Below are 20,426 nucleotides of genomic sequence, written 5' to 3'. Positions count from 1 at the left end.
ACACCGCCAAAAAGCCTGGTGGGGGGATGGGTGCATAGAAATTCAAATCCCTTACCAGGGACAAAGTATTTCTTTTCTAATCCCTTCACCATCAGCTGAAGGGATACTGGAGTCCACCATAAGGCCTTGACGGGGTCCATAATGGCCTTGTTTAATGCCAGTGTCACTCTTGAAGGCCTGGACGCTGTTAGGATGTTCACTAGAGCATGTGAGGACTTCCTGATCTTCCCTGACTGGATCCCCAGGTTTTGGGCCACTCATTTAAGGAGTTCCTGATGTGTCCTGTAATCATCTTGAAAGAGCACTATCTCCACTCCCGCAATCCCCTCATTCGGGGAAGAAAAGGAGGATGGCTGTACCGACTGGGGGCCCTGTTCCTCGCCCTCCGCACCAGATGGGTACTGATATTTAGTATTGGCTTCGGCACCAAGAGTTGGATCCTGCTCCAGTGGCAGAGGAGGCTCTACAGACTCCGAGGCCACAGAGTATGATCTCCTGAAATGCGATCCCTGTGCCGGATGGAAGCCTAGGTATTCCAAAAGGGCTATTGTGCTAGCATTTGCCATTGTGCTGGTGGCCATGCCAAAAACAGGAAGCCCTGGCTCAGGTCTGCTGTTGGGTACTGCCAAACTGGAGTGGCAGTGCCAAATCCTGCAGCAACATAAGACTCTGCCTCTGAGACTGTCCCTGAGGAATCCCTTCCCAGAGACCAAGATGGAGCAGTGCTGGTGAATGGTACCGGGAGGGAGAAGGAGACAAGAGCTGAGCTATCATGACCGGTTTCCCTTTTGAGGGCACCTCGAGCAGTAGGTATCCAGTGTCTCTCCGGGGAGAGTCCAAGGGTGCCAGACTTGATGGTACCCATTCCGGGACCAAAGTCAATGGTACTGGGCAGGCTGTAGAGGTCTCAGAGTGGCCCGGTGAGAGTCACACTATATTAGAGACCCTCTGAACCTCAGGATTGGGGATCGACTTCTGTCTGTCTTCTTCTGCTTCTTTTTCGGCACTAGTGATGGAGAGCAGTGCCAAGAATCCTTGGCCAGAGCGGTCTTCTTCAGCCCCAGAGATGACAGACGATGCAGAGGCTCCTGAGAGGCGGAATCAACATCTTTTGTCAGTGCCAGGGATGGAGACCGGTGCTGAGTTCTAATAGCTGACAGAAGCTGAAGGACTCAGTGCCGAGTCTGAGTGACTCAACCCAAAGAGAGGATGGAGAGCTGCCTCCATGATGATTAAAGTTTAGTCTATTGTCCACCTCTTTCTTGGTGCAGAGCCTGAAATGCTTGCAGATTCTGCAGCGCTCCCACATGTGAGCTTGTCCCCGGCACTTAAGGCAGTTGGAATGGAGGTGCTCACTTGTGGCAAGAATCACAAGACTTAAACCCCGGAGACCGAGGCATAACTTGGTGCTGGGCAGGGACTAACCCCATAACATGGGGTTTGCTAACCTAACTAACTAAAAATTAACAGTAACTATATGCAACAAGTTAGAAACGAAGTCCATTCAGGAGTACTTGTAAACGCAAGGGTGAAGTAGTTCCGGTGACCATCATGGGCAATAAGAAGGAACTAAGGGGTCGGTGGGACCCTTTATACCAGTGTCATGAGCGCGCGACTCCAGGGGGTTCTACAGCCAACCTAATGGACACCACTGAAGGGAAAAAGCTTTCCAGCGGCTGTGCTCGGGGCGAGCATGCACCTACATTGGAATGGACATGAGCAAGCACTCGAAGAAAAACTGTTCTTGTAGTCATACTGAAACAAAAAGGGAATCAGACTTACCATACAATGGTAACTTTCAGGTGGTGGTCTAAGTAGATTTTTGGTTTAATAGTTATAAAGAATGTTTTAGAAATTACATATTGAAAGCCATGTCAGACAAATACAAAACAGGAAAATAAATTCTTCAGTGAATCTTGATTTCTAAGTTAAATTAGCAATACATGTCAGTTAAAGTTAGACACCCAGCATGATTCAGTCATAACAAGAAAGTGAAACTTTGCTACTTGATAAAAAATGCTGCTGCTAATCACAGTATATACATACCTCCATTCTGTCTGGAATAGGCATGAATGCCTCTTCCTGGTTAGTTTCTGGAAAGTCTTTGGTCAGCTGACTGAGCTGTTCCAGCTTCTGCTGCAAGAACTGCATTTCAAGGATGGCAGATTCTTTTCTCTTTACATAGTCCTTTTCTTCTTCTTCTGAACGTGGTAAGACCATAATAAGCAAAACAGGCAATGAATGTCCATTTAGGTTTTTCTTTCCCCACCTCAGATATAAGATACTTTAGTTTAAATAAAATGCAGATATAAAAAAAGTGGTTACAATTAAGGTAGCTAAGGGCAAGTAATGTGTTCAAAGCTAAACTAATTAGAAAACAGAATAAAACCATACAGCTACATACATCAGCTTCTCATACTCCCACCAGCCCTACTACAAGCTAATCAACAGTAGCCAATCAGTGTCACCAAACTCTTGGGGGTAAATGTTCATGTTCGGCAACTGTTTGCTTGTTTGTAATTTTATTTAGGCATTTTCCCGTTTGTGGTTCTGTATTTCTCTAACATTGATTTGTGTACTATGTTTGTTGCATAGCTTGTAGAGTAGTTATTGTTTGCTAGGAAAGGCTACAGTACACATTTGTGCATTTTGCATGACAGAAGGAAGAATTAAGGTTGTCTGGGTGTCACTTCCATTACTGTCGTTGAGCATGGATTTGTTTGTGATAAGAATGGCATAGGTCTGAGGTGATACCTGTAGTTGTATGGCTTTTTTGGTGTTTCCAGAGTAGAGCTGAATGGAATTTGTTCTTAATTTTCAATTTAAAATGGAAAATTCTAACATTGAAAAATGAACATGTGAAAGATGGAGAGAATATCAAGTTTAAAGCTGTCCGCAAATAGCTCCTGGCTCCCTTACTATCTGCAGAAAATCTGGGTAAGTCAAGTCACCTGTGATTTGTGAGAGGAAGTCTACTCAGTTGCTAGATCACAGAGGATAGGCTGGTCCTGGCCCCTCGTGTACCATTCCTTCCACCCCTTGGGAGAGAGAGCACCGTTCTATACTGGAAAGAAAGACTGACAGGACACTGCCACTGAACAGTCAGTTTAAGGAATCCTGGGTTTTACCCTACTCCCAGTCTCTTGCTCTTTTATCTGGGAAGCAGTGTCATTCAGCCCACCTGGTAGCGTTTCAAGTCACAGAATTCATCTGACACATTCACTAAAGTTTACAGGTTCCCAAGCATGTCTTTTCTACTCTTTGGAAAGGAGAGGGGATGCCAGTTTTGGCCTTGGGAGCGTCTGCAGGCTTCTAAATAAGGACAGTGATGAAGAGTTACTTTATCTCCAAGGAAAACTAGTTGGTTAAAGACATTTGAGATGGTTGAAGGGAAGTAGATAAAGTACCCCATTCTTTTTGTCGCCTCAATCTCTGTTGTTTTCGGTAAACAATCTTTGCTCTCACTTCCTCAAATGAAAGCTCTGTGCCTTCACAGATGAGCATGTTTTTATTGTACATTGCCACTTGCTCAAATTCATTGGAGGTCGAAGATAGCTTTGAAAGAACTGCTGACTTTGAAATGTATGTAAGATACTCTCTGTGGAGAAAAGTGTGAAAGATGCATTCAAGTTCACTGTGAAGGACTTAAATGTGCTTTAGAAAAATAATCAGTCCAGCATGATTGAGTCTGTATTAGTGCTACTTACACTTTTCCTGCTTCACCCTGAGAGAACTGAGCTCCAGAAAGCATTGGATCCTAAAAGGTAGAAAAAAAGCTTTGAAAGTTTAGCCTTAAAACGTCCACCTATTTTGTTCAGCCAAGAATTCAGGAAATCCACATGGCTATATAGTTACCATAAACAGTCAAACAAAGAGCACTTGCAATTTATATTGGACAAAAATCTCACCAGAAGGTTTAGGAAATGTCATATCTTTGACACTGGTACCATATTTCCCCATGTATAAGACGCACCTTTTTCCGAAAAATTTGGGGTCTAAAAACTGGGTGCGTCTTATACAGTGGTTGTAGATTTTTTCACTTGCATTTATGATGAATAAAACTTGAGTTCAATAACATTTTTTTTTCAAATTTCGGGCCTCAAAATTAAGGTGCATCTTATACATGGGGAAATACGGTAATTTAGAAGCACATTTTATGAATGTACACTTTCTCTCGCTTTTATCCCTTTTAGCTTTACATTGATCTTCATCATATCAGATCCAGAAACGCAATTTTAGCAAGAGACTCAGACACACTAAGCAGCAGTTCTACAACGATGTACCATGCCTGCTTTCCCTAAACTCTCTGCTTTAGATTTTTTTTGGGTTCATGAATAATGCAAGACTAGACCTCGTGTTTGAAAATACTTCAGTACTAATGCTAGTCAATGAGTAGTCTAGTCCAACAGTCTGAAAGGATAAGAACAATCATAGACACTTTTCCGCTGTTAAACATTTTGTGATAATCAGAAACAAAATCTGAAAGATGCAAGATATTGATCTCCCCACCTTCCCAAGTTACAAATTTTGATGATTCTGAGCTAGTGATGTGCCATAACAGGTGTAGATAGAGCTATAAAATTAGCCAGGTTGTTAAAGCAATACCAGTTATTAAGGGCTTCATTCCATCAATGAATGAGCTGCATACCTAGAAAACACTCATGATTTGTTCCCCTCACACGACCCTCAAGTTTGATTAATAACTTTATTTATAGTGAAGGAGTTATGGGGGCAGCAGAAGCCTACCCAGTCTCTTCTCAATCCTTTAATCCAGTCGTTTCCAACCTGTGGCCCACTGGGTCTTTCAGAGTGGCCCGTGGCTCCCCTCCCGCTGACCACAGAAGGGAGCTGCTGCCCAAGTACCCAGGTGGAGTGTGTTGCCGGTGCAAGCTCCTTGCTGCAGCCAAGGGGATGGGAGATCAGCACTCCCCTCCCCTTGGCTGTAGCAGGGAGCACGGCAAAGCGCTCTGCATGGGTCCCTAGGCGCTGGGTCCTTGCTGAAGCCAGAGGGAAGGGAGCACTGATTTCCCATCTCTCTGGCTGCAGAAGGGAGCCACTGCCTAGGGACCCTGGTGGAGCAGGGACGCAGGTTGGGCGCACGGTTTCCCAGGCAGGGGGACGGGAGATCCTCCTCACTGACCTCCTTCCCCCTGGTTGCAGTGGGAGGAGGAGGGGGGGGAAGGAGGATGCTGGTGGAGACTGGTGGCCCTTCACAGCTGTAAAAATTATATTAGTGGCCCTCGAGCCAAAAAAGTTGGGAATCACTGCTTTAATCTCAACTCTAACTCTTGTATTTGGTTTACCTCTCACTGCCCCACTGTGGTAGTTTGATGGCTTACTCATCCACTCCCTGTCATGGAAAGGCACATGGGTCTGACAGAGCAGAGGATTGCCACATTGCACCAGCTTCTCCTCTATATAGTAGTCAGAGTTCTATAGCACACCACAATCCTTCCAGCCAGTCTGGATTCCTTTTAGAACCATCAACTCTGCTCCCATGAGACAGAAAGGTCGTTATCAAATTATGTGAGACAGTGATGATTGACCACACTACCATTGTTCCTTCCTGTGGAGAGAAGACCCCCCAGCTACACTGGCCTTCAGAGATTTACCAATTGTGTTGCAAAATGTAGTCTCCTTTTCAGCTCTAGTGCCATCCATAACCACCACACCATGCTGCAGGAATAATTTACAACAATGGAGTCAAACAAAAAGTAGTTCACAGCTTTTCACTGCAGATGGAAGCAAGCCATCTTTTAACCATGTTCCCATACTTGAACCACTGAAATGCAAGAGTATAGCATGACTGAGCTGAACAGTTTATCCAATTTATATGCAAATCTAGAAGCTTCTTTTTTGGGGCAAGTGTGGTATAACCCCAACCTCACCACAATAGGGCTGGGACCTCAGTTATGTTATAACATAGTCTAGTTGACATATGTGGATGGGCCAATACAGTTCCAACATTAAATAGCTACAATTATGCTGAATTTCATTAAATGGAAAAAACAAATGTAGTTAAGATTAGTTAAGACTTAGTTAAGATTGCCAAGTGGTATCTCAAACCCTTCCAGAACATCAAGTTAGCAAACCTCAAATCGGTGAAAACCAGGAAATATAGTTAAGGTACATGCCACACAAACTTAACTCTCCCCTCATGGAGCAGGCAATAGCCATTGGGAATTATCTACATGTACTCTAGCAGCTTTCCTTGTTAGGGGTAGCTGTATTTAACAGTGGATGGACTAGTTAGAGCAGCTTGGAAGAGCTATGATTGTGATAGGAGGCAAAGTGGAGGGCTGTGGCTCTCTGGGGACACGTGAGCACCTCTCACGGAGCCCTGCGTGAGACAGAGATCAAAGGAAAAAGAGGCGCCTGTGTACCTTGAGAGATCTAGTATGCCTCATTTCAACACTGTGTTGTGTAGGATACAGGTGACTTCTTGCCATGCAGACTGTCAGCAGTTAGGCAGGAGATGACCTGCACTTAGCCGCCGCCATCCAAAGAAAAAGCACCACATCTGCTAAGTTTCAAACCCGTTACAAATACTTCACCTTTATGCACCACTTAACACTATACTTTCACTTATCCTTCCCTAGACAATGAAAAGCAGGTTTAGTAGCTTCTGTTCAGTACAGTACAAAGGCAGAATAGGAGTATGTTTTATGGGCATAATGAGGCACTGCTCAAAGAGGACATGAGCAAGTACCTTAATTCTCTATTCCCTGGTTTTCACAAGTTTGAGTTTGCTGAACTTGATATCCTAGGACAGAAAATACCACCAGGCAACCTTAACTCTGTGTTAAAGTTTTTTGTCATTTAGTTTCCTAGATTTTTTTTTAAACTCAAAGTAATGTTGGTAGAAGTCAGTGGTCATTTAGGCAGGTGTAATCATCAAAGTGTGCAGTTCAGATGCTACTGTAGCCAAGTAATGATAATCCTTGACTCTTACATAGCACTTGACATCAGTAGATCTCAAGGAGGGAAACATTAACGTCTCTGTGCCTCAGTTTTCTCCATTGGTAGGCTGGGGATAAAATGACTTGGCCAAAGTCATTCCACAGGTCAGCGGCTGAGCCAGAAATAGAGCCCAGGTTTTCTGTGTTCTTTCCACTAGCCCACACAGTTGCTATGTGCTTGCTAGGTAACACCTCTGACCCCACCCAGTATACTACTTAGTTTCACACCCAGAGGAGCAGGACTTCCCCAGATCCTGGCAAAGACATGGGGCAAGCTAAGTGGCTCAGACACCCCCAAAGGAACGCAACTCCTCAGATCCCAGTTCATATAGAAGAGGGGGTGGGGGAAGGAGTCAGACACTCCTAGAGAAGGTAAGAGCCACAGATTCTTGCACACAGGAGGGGAATGTGGTGCTGAACAAATACCCTGTCCCCATTCTCCCCTAGGACTCATCCATTTCCTAACAACCCCTACCTCCCAGTCTACCTTACCCCCAACCCGGTTCCTCACTGGACACCCCAACCGCTTATCTATTCATTCAGCCACCCCCAATTAACCACCTCCCCCCGTATCCCAAACGCTCTCCTTGTATTCTTACCTATTCTTCTACCGAGTCACACTCCTCTCCCAGAATTGGCATGTGTAATTTATTCTTTTTTCAAAAATAGTTTCAGGGCCTTCTGAATATTCTATTGTACTCAGATTACCTTCTCTCCCCTCCCCCCATAAAACAAAGCTTTTTGACAGAAGCAGATTGGAGCAACAACATGCCTTCTCCCCCCGACCTCCCCAATTTTTTTTTTAATTTAAGATTTCTGCCAACAGTTTGATTTGAACTCTCAGTGGTTGGGTGGTGCACACATTCACTTGCTGCAATGTTCTCCCTTGAATCACTCAGGTCCCCTAAGTTGTACCTAGCTTTCAAACCCCTTTGCCTGCCTCTGCATGCATCCATTACGATACAGCAGGGTCACAAGACTTAGAACTGCTTGATAGCTTATAAACTCAGCTGCAGCTCATAAGCTGCTTCACAGAGGCTCTAATTGATGGGAAAGTGGTGGCAATAGCTCATGCAGTTTTGAATGGGAGTGAAGAGGAATAAATGCTTAGCAGAAAGGCTCTTAAAGCACTTACTGAAGATGAACTGTAGGATATAGAGATTTTTAAGCAATCCTATCCACAGAAGTGAATCACAGCTCACATCCTTAAAAAATTTTCAAAAGATGCAGCAGTATCATAGCAGAAGAAAACATGGATGTCAACATAATATGAGCTGGTGGTAGCTGCATTTTTTTTTTTTAAAACGGCAAGCATTGTGTACTGCACTACAGGAGAATTTCAGGGATGCGTAGTGGGTGCCAAACCTAAAAAATAAAACTGATCTGTACTTCTTTAAGTGGTGCACTAGTAGGCATAGTGACTTCAGCACCAGCACTCAGGACTGTAAGCAACGATAGCACAAGGCTGCCATTTGATTGCAAAGCCTCATGTTCTTGAGGTAAAGTCAGGTTTTCGACACCTACAGGCCAACTCTGTGACAAATGAGTAACCTACCATGACAAGTGGTTGTTGGTTTAAACAATTAATTCCAAAACCCATAGCAAATTCCTCAGACAGCATGCACAGCATTGGCTCGTTGACTGACTACAACAAAGTAGTCTGCCGGGAGACTGCAATTGCAAACAAGGTTCTTTGCTGCATGGAATTGAATGAAGGATTGTATGTTCACCCAGAGGTCTCAAAAGGTAAGTTTATACTTCTGATAGATTTCTCTGACTATATAGTTAAAGTTATGGCAAAGGTAACTTTCATGCTACTGTTATAGTAAACTATGGAGGATGGCCTGATACACCCCTTATGTGTGAAATACCATGCACTCCTGAATCAATCCTCCAGCTACTCAAATGCTGATGTGCAAAGACCTGATGCTCACCACCCTACAAGTATTTGGCCAGCAGCCTGACTTGTATAGGCATGGCATGGACAACCATCAGTAGGATATATCTAGCAGTGGTGTCCTAGATAGAGATGACACTCATAAGGACTTTGAATAAATATTTTCAGGCCCACAGGACAATGAATTTAAGTATAATTTTAAAAAATGGATTTGTAAATGTTCTCAAGTATATCTACATAATTGTTTATTTTTGTCATGTCATGTTTGTAGGAGGAGAAAAAGGCTTTTGAATGATGATCCATGTATGAGAACAAAGATGGTTTTGTATTATCAAAATGTCCATCACCTGGAGGATCTGGGGAGCAGCAAGTCCCCCTTGCCATGCCAGAGCGGGACTCCATTGAAATTATGCTTCTGTGGATTTTTACAAGTCACATGACACCTCCCTTCCCTTTTATTGCTAACTTGCTACAGAAGGAAATGTTACCTCACCCCGCACAGTTTAAGTGCAGTTGTGCAAGATGCATCTCCTGTGGGTGCTCCATTTCAAGTGCACATGCACCTCTCCAGCTCTTGAGATTTCTAGATAGCAGTGCCCATTCAGTTCACACATGCACCTTCTGCCTCCTTGTGGCAGATTGAGGTTATATAGGGATGAATAGGTGAACTGCCCTCACAGCTCCTTGGGGCATGACTGACGAGAGAAGGAACAACCAAAGCAGAGAGGAAGAAGGGCAGGAATGGAGCACCCATAGGAACACATCTTGAAGAACTATAGCTACTGCACAGAATGAGTAATATTTCCTTCAGTTAGTGTCCCCATGGTTGAGCCACTTCAGTTGACTTCCAAGCAGTATCTCAAGGAGATGGGGACTTCAGAACAGGATCCAAATCTGAAGACAATACTGCAGAGCCAAGGGCCGCATCAGATCAGATGGCATGGAGCAGGGTATACTTCAAAGACATATGGACTGAAGAATAGGTAGTAGCTCTACATCTCTCAGAAACTGGAATAGTCTTAAAAAAAAATGCAAATGTCATTTGCAACCTGGTTGAATGTGCTCTCACCCCCCCGGGAAGCTGAACACCTGCAGACTCATAACAGGTATAGATATTTCAAAAGTCTGAGCAGAAATGGGAGTCCCCTCAGACCTATCTGTGTGGGGATATCAGGAGCCTAGCTGATCTCCTGAAGTGCTTAGTCCTATCCAAGTAGGAGGCTAAGGCCCTTCTAAAATCCAGGATATGAAAAGTAGGACTCCTGCTGAGAGCTATGAGGTTTTGGAACACACAAATAAAAAACCTAGTAGATGGACAGATTGGAGCTTTGAAGGCTGATTCCTCCCCGTCGTTCTTAAGGTCTCTATGTCCACATCCCAGGTTCCTACCCAAGGTTACATCAGATTTTCATCTTGACCAATCTCCCTGATCCCATGGGCTGACATGATGGCAACTAGGAAGGCCATCTTCATAGAAAAACGAAAGGAACAGATAGCCCACTCCATTCTGGGACTGCAATCTGGTTTTCAACCACCTGATGAGACCTCTGTTTGGCTATCTAATGTGAGGAAATATTACTCGGATCCTTAATAAACCTGGACAATACCAGGTGAGCAATAATGAAGAATCCCTCGACTAGGGGATGAAAGGCTGATAGAAGCAAAGAGGGATCTAGCTAATAATAGTTAAAGTCTGTGGGGTGAAGGTGGCTAGGAATTGTGTCCTGATCTGGACACTTATCTTAAGGCACTATTGCTGCCCATGTCCCCAAAATACTATATTTTAGGAAGATGGCAGAGGGTGGTCTGTTTTCTCAGATTTCACCATCTTGAATTTATCCCATAGACTTCAAAAATAGTTTATGATCCCCAGACTTCGGGTGTTCAGCTCTTATTCCCCTGGCTAGTGCATGATCATGTTAATCACCACAATGATCTTTTCTCAAGTCTTTGATTTTAGAAGTTTTGAGATACCTGACTTTTGGAGACACATGCTGGGTCAGCAGATTCTGGGACATCTTTTCTAGGAGCTATTTGATTTGCAGTCTGGGAATTGTGAAGTTGTTTTGAGGCAGCAACTAGAAGAATAAACACAGATGCTGTTTTATATTTGAGGACATTACTAAACTCAAAAAAAAAAAAATCAAGCCACCAGTCTGAAACCTATGAACCTCTACATGTGTCTCAAAAATGCATTGACAATGTAGTTTCTACAACATTATATAATCTGATCACTAAATGAATCTCAGATTAAGGCTGCTAATTGGAAGTCATTCTACTTCCAAAAGCATACCTTATGTGCCCTCATTTTAGCAACAGTGATGTTGGACACAATCTGAACGATCTATTCTGGCAAGCAGCATATTTAATAACCATGCTGAAATTCTCTTGTTCTCCCAAAACCCACAAGTCCACCTACTGAAAGTGCTCCCATTGTTCAATATAAGTATTTTCATACTGCACTCAAGAGAAGGTTTCAGTCAGCCTATGACAGCAGAAAACACTAACTGGCTAAAGCCAATCTTCACTAGAAGTGAATGGAAGCTTCTGAAAGCTGACCTTCTGTAAAGTTGCCATTACAGCTGCAATATATGTGGTGTTTTATTTGACCACCACCACCACCAATCAGTGTTCTACATAACGCGCTAGTAACTGAAGAGTCCCTGATAGTGAAAGCCTCAGGCTTGGTCTACATTACATACATCCTTCAGCATAACTAAGTCACTCAGGGGTGTGAAAAATCCATACTCCTGAACAATGTAGCTATACCAACCTTAATCCCTTGCATAGGCAGCACTGTTGATGGGAGAGATACTCCCTCTTGCGGCGGCAGCATTAGGAGAGAGCACATGTGCACACACCCCTACAGGTTTAGAGCATCTTCAGATGCACTACAGTGGCACAGCTACATCGGTGCAGCTGTGCTAATGTAAATTTGTAGTGTAAACCTGTCCTCAGAGGAGCAGATACTAAGGAAGCCTGCAGTAATTCCCCCACTTTTGGGGGTAGGGTTGGGAAGGAGCAAGACTCCCTCAGATTATAAAACGGTTAGGGGAGGAAGAAGCAGAAGCCACAGACATGGCTACACATTTTATGTAGGTATCTTACAAGGGAAATAAGCTTCAGATTTATCTTTTTGGAACTATCTTGGGGTTTACCCAAATCTATATTAAAAAAGCTATGGCAGGATATTCCACGTAAGTCAGTGTAGCTCCTGGATAGTTCAGCATTAGCCTCACCTTGAGTCAACGGATGACTTCGAGGAATACGACACTGGAAAACTCTAGATTGAAGAAAGATGGCAGTTATTGTGAAGTCATAAATTTGACTTGATACTGTGGTTCCAATAAACAAAAAAAAAAAAAAAAAGATAAAGATATGGGGCCAAATTCACCTCTGGCAAAAGTGGATGCCATACCTTTGATTTCACTAGAGGTATCTCTGCTTACGGTTGCGGTGAATTAGGCCCTTCATGGCAAGATTATGGTAAAGGAGAAGCTGCACTGTAACAGCACAATAATTTGAGCATTGCTAGGATACCAATTGCTTGAATCTCCACTATAAACTCAAGTGTCCCCCAGAGTACTTCCAAAGCATGTTGCTTGAAGTGGACCGGACTCTTTTTTGTTCTTTAAACATAACCTATGCAGTAAAAAATGACACCATACAGAGCAGGCTAGTGGATCAACCACATGCCAATGAGAAGAGAAACAAAAACCTTAAGTTCTGGACCCATTGTGTCTTCACTAATAAGACACTGAAGTCCAGCTCTCTTCAGTACCCCTTGTCAACAGAAAAAGGTAACCCACAAGTCTGGACATACTGATGTTTAGCTCGTGTGAACCTTTTAAAGGAAATTCAGCTGTCTATCCCTGCTCGAAGATGTATGTTTAGGCAGGTCCAGTACTTTACTGAATATTATCTTTTGACTAGTTCCTATTTACAAGAGAAAATAAACTACCTGTATTGTTCTTGCAGAATGTCCATTGGTTCTGCCTGGTTATGAATACCCTTTTGAAGAACAGCACCAGCATGCTGCATATTCCCTTCAATTTCAAGCTGTTGAGCCCATGCAATGTACAAAGCAGATGTCCTAATACCAACTCCTTGGCTGTAGATAAAGTCAAAAAATTGACTAGGAGAACTGATGAATTCTGCCTAAAGATGATAAATACATACCCATTAGCATATTAAACAAAAAAGGATTTACAGACAGCAGTAATGATGCCTTTTATTTAAGGCTGCCCAACAGTCTCCATTATAAAAGGATTTGATGCTTAGGTCTATGGCATACTTGGAAATCCCATACATTACGCATGAAACTATCCTTTTTTCTAGTAGCACAATTGGACCACTTTTCTGATGCAGAGGAAAACTGGGAGGGGGAAGAGGAAGTAAGCCAAGCTGACCAGAAGTTCCCCCCACACCCCAGGCACTTGATGGGTATAAACTGTAATTTCTCCAATCATTAACTGAACAAAACTGAAAAGCTCTCTCAAAGCCCATTAAGACAGACTAACTTTGAAGTCAGTTGTTAGTGTGACCTCTTCCCCTCCCTGTGATCTTGTCTAGGCTAGGATTTGAAAATGTGATGCTATGCAACATTAAGAAAAGCTCAAAGGCAGAGGGCAAGGGGCACCCTGATATCTAGCAGTGAGTTTCAACTGTCCCAACTAGCCCAGTGTAGCCCAACTCACTATTGTTATAATCTGTATCTAAAGTGTCATACAAGTTATTGGAAAGCATATTTCTTCACACAATGCACAGTCAACCTGTGGAACTCCTTGCCAGAGGATGTTGTGAAGGCCAATACTATAATGGGGTTCAAAAAGGAACTAGATAAATTCATGGTGATAGCCATTGATAGACCTATTAGCAATCCCAGCCTATCCTGGCTGTTTGCCAGAAGCTGGGAACGGGCGACAGGGGACGGATCATTTGATATTGTTCTATTCATTCCCTTTGAAGCACCTGGCATTGGCCACTGTTGGAAGACAGGATACTGGGCTAGATGGACCATTGGTTTGACCCAGTATGGCCATTCTAATGGCTCACTGGTTATTAATATTGTTATGGTAGGTGCAAGCAACTGATGCAAAATTATGGACATAACTGAAGTTAAAATTCTTTAAGAATATTTTCTAGTCAACAGGAGTTACCCCTCACTAAACAAAGGAATGGGGTTTCTCCACTAGTCAATTTCAAAGTACTTTGGAAGTTAAAAAAAAAAAAATCTGATATGTAAATACATTCTCAAACAAAACTAACAAGTGAGGGGGAAAAGAAAGGGTGGACTCACTCCAGCAAGGAAGAGAAACTTTACCTTAACTTAAAGAGGGCTTGGTGGGGGAGGGGTGTCTCAACTTCAGATAATAAGCAATTAAATCAATTGATTATATACAATTAGTGTATCATGTAATGTCATTTATGAATGCCTGTAACACTAGTTATACATACATTGTACAATAGGAACAGTTCCCACCCAGACAAGATTGGGAGTAGCTATTTACCTTTCTCCTGTGTAAATTAAGCATCCTAGAATCAAAACAATGGAAACCCCACTTATATACAGAGGGGAGGGGAAGTCCAAAGGAAGGGAAGAACAGCATGAGTTCAGCTTTCTGGTGGACACAGCAAACTGAGCACACAAGAGGGCTTCCTACCTCCTGAAGCAAGGTGAAACTTTGGGAGATAAGCTAGGACAGAAAGCCATTTTAGGCATCCATCACTGGACGAATGCAAGAGGGGAGTGCTTTTGCAAGCAGAGAAAGATGGGTCCTTGAACCCAACTATGGGGACAACAGGAGTCTCTGGGAATTGGATTATAAAGTAAGGGAAAGAGAGCCCCTAAGATCTTTCACGCAGAGACCAGGGAAGCCAGCCCTTTGTTCTTTCCAGAAGAGGTCCTGGCCAAAAGTGAAGTTAGGCATTTTGAGTCATTTTGCTGGAAGCATATGGTAAGGATTTTACTTTGAACCAAGACAGTAGCTTAAGTCTTAGCCATTAGAAAGTATTGTTTTACTTTTAATCCTTTCTATCTTCATTTCCTTGAACCACACTTAACTCATTCTCTGTTAATAAAACTATTTATTTTTTCTTATCAACTAACCCAGTGCTGTGTTTAACTTGGAGTATTAACTCCAATTACAGCAATAAGCTGGTGTGATCGGTCTCTTTACAGGAGCAACGAACCTTATTATTTCTCTGAGCTGTCCAGGAAATGGTTGGACACTGGAAACATAGTTCTGGGGAAATTAAGGACTGGGAGTGTCAGGATCACCTTCTGGTTGTAACCAAGGCTGGTGACCACACTGAATTGGTCAAATTAAAGTCCAGGTGCCCCACTAGGGTTCTCTCTATCAGCTAATAGTGTTAAAGAGCACAACTTGCCTTGTCTACACTAGCATTTTGTTTAAAAAACTTGCCCCTTATTTCTAGTATTGACAGGGCCTCAATAGGTGTTCACTAGTACAGGTCATATCATGCCAAGACCCTAGTCTTCTGGTATTTGAGAAGGGACGAATAGAAAGAGGCACATTTCCAGAAGGAGACTGAAAGGCAGGAATAATGCTTAAACAGCCCAGAAGCAGGATTGCAGTTGTACAGAAGTTACATGGTCATTCTCTCTCCAGCAGAATGGTTGTGCTTGCTCATCTAAAATGCCCCTTAAAAGCATCTGTTAGAGTGGCAATTCTTTAAGCAGTGGGCCAAGTTCACTGCTGGAGTTCACAGGCACATCACCACACTCAACAGTTGTGCTCACATTAAGGCAGGTGCAATTTTTGGCCTACTCAGCCAATCCCTTTTAATTAATAGAGAACACATTTAAGAATGCAAACCATTTCTGCCCCTGGTAAAGTCCCACTTCTTAGTACATACCTAAGGGTACCTACCAGTTTAATGCAGTACTTGACGAATCTTGCATCCTGCTGGTACCTCTTGTAACTGATAAACGCTTTCACGAGCTGCTCTAACAGAGCTGACAAGCGCGCCTGTCCACAGGGAAGAGGGAAAGCGCCTTCCACCCACTGCAGGTATCTGCAACAAGATGAACAGGTCACTGAGGCAGCCCCTGCAGCGTCTTAGGAGAGGCGCAGTTACAAAGGCAACGCAGATGCCAACCTGTCCCAGGGATCCAGGGGGTCGTCTCCTTGATAGCTCCGTATCTGGGCTTCAAACGCCCTGCAACACACACAGCAGTTAGGCACCGAACAGCAGCAGATAAGGACATCGGGCAAAACCCCGGGGCCCAGCACCAATCTCTGGTCACACAAAGGACGTGACAGGCCCTTCCCTCCTATGCACCCTCCCAAGCGGCTCCGCTCCCGCCAATGACCCCGCCAAACAGGCGGGCTGCCGGGCTGGCTCTCCCCATCCCTCCCGTCGGTGGGGCCGAGGCCGGCGGGCAGCAACCCCGCCCCGCCCCCACGGACACGGGCCCCGAGCGCGCCCCGCCAGCCCCTCACCGCTCGCTAACCGCCAGCTCCATAGCCACACAGTAACGGTCGCGAACGCAGTGCCTGTATCCGCCGCCTCTCCCCTCCCAGCCAGCCAGCCAGCCAGCGCGCGCGCAACCGGCCGGATTCAAATCCCCCGCGCAGGCGCGCGGAGCCGCCCGAGGCGCCTTCGGATTGGCTGGGCTTCTGCAGCCGAGCAGCCAATCCCAGAGGGCGCCCCGCAAGGCCCCCGTTTGCGGCCGAGGGAAGGGGGCGGGGCCAGTGCTCCCATTGGCCAGAACACACGGGGCGGCCCTCTCCAGCCGGGCTTCCTGGCCCCGGCCGCTCCCGGCTCTTCCCCTCACGCCGCTGGACCTGGCACCCGCCTGGCTCCTCCCCCCACTCCTGATCCTGACCCGCCCCACTCCTCAGCATGGCACCGCCCCCCACACCCTGGCACTCCGTCTACACTACTGAAACCCCTATGCACACATCTGGGCATGACACCTGCCTGGCACCTTCCCCACACAACAGACTCCTGCCCCCACACATACGCACATACACCCTGGCACCCACCCCACACAGCTGACCCCCCCCCACACACACACACACCCTAGTACCTACCCCACAACTGAACCCCCCCATACACACTTGGACATGGTACCTGCCTGGCACCTTCCCCACACAACTGATTCCTGCCCTCCCCCCACATGCACGTGTGCACACACCACCTGGCATCCACCTCGCACAACTGAAACGCCTCCTCATGCACACACCTGGGCATGGGACCCACCCCAAAAAATTGAACCCTGCCCCACACAACTGAACTCCCACCCAGGGTGGATGTTTGCCTGGGCTCTTCCCCTGCAGCTGGGCACCCAGATGGTCCTACCCCACATAGTGCCTCCCTCCCTCACTTGGCCCTGCCCCACTCAGCTGGGCATGGCACCTATCTGGCCCTTCCCACACACCTGGGCGCCCACCTGGCCCCACCCCTCCCAATACTGGGCATGCTGGAAATTTGATCCCTAGCTCCCAGAGATCCCTGGGCAATGAATTTCTATCCCGAAACATGCTGCAGAAGTTTCCCAAAAGGCATTGCACTACGCAGCAGCACACATGGCACATGGGGATACCGAATCATGGTGTACCACACTTTGCATGGACACAAGCCCTCCTCGTGGCTACACGCAGGGCCAAGGCAAGCAACCTGCCATGCACATGCCCAAGCAGCATACAAGCTTCAGCGGCTGTACACCAACGTAAGTTGCACCATGGATAGTTAGTAGTGTAAACATGGCCAGGGCCCCCACATGGGGGGGAAAAAACGGTAAGTTTTACTGGGCCCAGAGGCCTGGCCCAGGCTGCAACCCCCATTACCATGAGGAAAAAAATTTTCATGGCTCCTGAGATTGTATGTATGGGATGAGGGATTGTGGTATGTGTGTGGGAGGGGCCCTGTGTTACAAGTTTGTACTGGGCCTGAAAAAATTATGCTTGGGCCTTGGACATGGCCTAAGCTGCCCAACTCCAGGTGGCAGGTTCCCATTTGTGGACTGCTAAGTAGAAATAACAACCACTGCAGCCTGGACTTAGATGCCTATCTTGTAGAAAGGGGGAGGGCTTAGCTGGTTAAGGCAGCTCCCTGCCTATGCCTAAGGACTGGCTTTTGTGGCTCCCATTCTTAGGCACCTATATCTCCCCATTCACTGTATAGGGAGCCTGAATGCTGGAGTTCAGCTTGGTGGATTACAGTGTTGTTCCTGTGTAAGTGCAAAAGCTTGTCTGTTTCACAAACAGATGTTGGTCCAATAAGAGAGATTACCTCACCCACCCTATCTCTAATATCCTGGGACCAACACAGCTACAACAAACACTGCATCCAAGTATTATTTGTGTGATTTTCTAGATGCCTAGAAGTTAGGTGCTGCAATGCTCAGCACTGCAATGCCTAAATCATTTGTGGCCTTGAACCCATGGCCACTAAATTTAGAGAAACTGCTTTCTTTTTAAGTGATTATTGCATTCTAGAAAAGACATAATTGCATGGCACAGGAAGAAAAACAAATATTGAAAGATACACCTAACCAGTGGATAACTTTGAAATATAAAGAGAATTTGCTTAATAGTCCAGATAAATAAGAAACAAACTATTAAATTAATAAAGCACAAAAAGCTTCTGCAGATCAACAAAATTTGCTATATACCACTGCCACCTAGTGGGTATTGACAGAAATAGCAAGGAATCTGAGACCCCCATTGGCAAGCATCCAATGTCACCTTCCAATGTTCCCTGAAAATAGGGTATAATGCCTGGGACCTCAGAGTTTGTTGAGAATGTGACAGAAGCTGTAGAATCTAGAAGAGCTGTCAGACACTTGGATAGCTCACCCCAACCTCAAGGTTATCAGGGCTGTATAGAAGTGGTGAGATTTTATTTTAAGGATTGTTTTTCTCCTTGTGTGCTTTACAGTCAAGAACAGAGAGTTACCTAGTGAGACCTCAAGGAATCATAGTTTTAATTAAATAAGGATATAAGCATATGATGGGGGAACTCACCTCCTGAGCACCTCCTGCTGCTGCATGCGGTACTACAGGCCCTTGCCCACTCCTGGCCCCCTATAGGGTATCAACCTCACTTGGCAGGTTTTCAGGGGCTTGGCCCTTAATCCAGGTCACACAGTCAAAACAAAACCCTTCCAGAGTAACAAAACTCCAACAAAACTATATATCTGCGCTCACCAGTCTTCAGCCTCAGCACTGGGTCTTTTTAATTCAGTCCTTTGCCTGGGCTTCCAAACAGATCTCATCACTTTTTCAGAGATCCCTGGGCAATGAATTTCTATCCTGAAACGTGCTGCAGAAGTTTCCCAAAAGGCACTGCACTAGACAGCAGCACACATGGCACACGGGGATACCGAATCATGGTGTACCACACTTTGCATGGACACAAGCCCTCCTCGTGGCTACACGCAGGGCTAAGGCAAGCACCCTGCCATGAAATCACTTTGCAGGTGAGTGGAACTGGGTCTGCTCCAGGTTCCAACCCAGGGACCGTATAAATAGCAGCCATGTACTTCACACATCAGTTCTTTACTGCTACTTCCATGGACCTCTTCCCATCTGGCCCCTTATCTTCACCCCTTAGCTCAGGGTTGCAGTTCTCAGCTCCTCTTTCCACCAGCTTAAGCAGTTGCAGCCAGAGCCAAACTCTGGTTATCTCTTGAGATCCTGTGGCATGAACAAGCACATGCACACACCAAGGACTGCGGGTGGCATTATGGGATGGGCATAATTGTGTGCTGGAAATTTGATTCCCTAGCTCCCAGAGATCCCTGGGCAATGAATTTCTATCCCGAAACCTGCTGCAGAAGTTTCCCAAAAGACACTGCACTAGACAGCAGCCACCTTTATTGTGAATACAGAAATTTGGTAAATAGTATCAATAAAAGAAAATATCAACACTGTAACATCAATATTGTTCTTTAGTGAAATAGTATCAATAATGTAAATACTAGGAAAACAGTATCAACATTGTATCAATACTACAATTACAGAGATTCTTGTTAATAAAATATACTTCGTTGACACGTTTCAATTGGTACTTTCATTCACACTCACACACACTGACAGGCATACACAGACAGGGAGACAGACAAACATATGTAGGGGTCTCACAAATGTTATAGTTACCAGCCTCTTGGTGCTCGGGGTAGTCACTGGCCAGGTGACTGTAGCACGAGGGTGAGGAGCAAGGTTCTGCCAATGTGCACCAGTACTCCTGGCTGGTGTGGTGATGTAGACCCGAACCTCCAGCCTTCATTTTTCTGTCCCATTTTATAGGGAAAAGACCCCATGTAAGTCTATGGGTTTTTGCTCTGTCATGCTGCATCTGCATTTGGTGTGATCTTTAATCACCCACATAGTTGCAAGCCTGATCAGATTTTGTTCTTTGAAGTGGGCTGACCCCAAAATTATCGGGGTGGGCTCCTCTTTGGCCAGTTGAATGGTAAAAGTTATTATCTTCGCTCCTTTCTTCCTCCCTCAAAGGTTTTAGGTGAGGCTGGTGTTTTCTTCATCTATTTCCACATCCCATACTCAGACCAATTGTTCAATCACTCTCCCTGTCTACAC

At 45.1% G+C, this 20,426-nt stretch overlaps 1 protein-coding gene across 2 annotated transcripts in view; it reads right to left on the bottom strand.

The window, feature by feature from the left end:
* BUB1 (BUB1 mitotic checkpoint serine/threonine kinase) overlaps positions 1–16,409 on the bottom strand; it is a 43,460-nt gene extending 27,051 nt beyond the window's left edge. For both annotated transcript variants that reach the window (XM_067532859.1, XM_067532860.1), the window contains exons 1-9: positions 16,323–16,409; positions 15,979–16,038; positions 15,750–15,894; positions 12,818–13,014; positions 12,096–12,139; positions 10,831–10,934; positions 3,708–3,757; positions 3,408–3,598; positions 2,047–2,201 (exon numbers count right to left, since the gene is read on the bottom strand). In XM_067532859.1, coding sequence (XP_067388960.1) covers positions 2,047–2,201; positions 3,408–3,598; positions 3,708–3,757; positions 10,831–10,934; positions 12,096–12,139; positions 12,818–13,014; positions 15,750–15,894; positions 15,979–16,038; positions 16,323–16,345 — 969 coding nt within the window. In that variant the 5' untranslated portion in view covers positions 16,346–16,409. The remainder of the gene's footprint in view (positions 1–2,046; positions 2,202–3,407; positions 3,599–3,707; positions 3,758–10,830; positions 10,935–12,095; positions 12,140–12,817; positions 13,015–15,749; positions 15,895–15,978; positions 16,039–16,322) is intronic.
* Between the last annotated feature and the right edge of the window lie 4,017 nt (positions 16,410–20,426).

This window comes from Emydura macquarii, unplaced genomic scaffold, assembly GCF_026122565.2.
Source record: "Emydura macquarii macquarii isolate MOO-44397 ecotype Brisbane River unplaced genomic scaffold, CSIRO-AGI_Emac_v2 contig_3305, whole genome shotgun sequence".
In the NCBI taxonomy this organism is placed as follows: Eukaryota; Metazoa; Chordata; order Testudines; family Chelidae; genus Emydura; species Emydura macquarii.
Note: the sequence above shows the minus strand (reverse complement) of the source record. Positions and strands in the feature narration are given on the sequence as shown.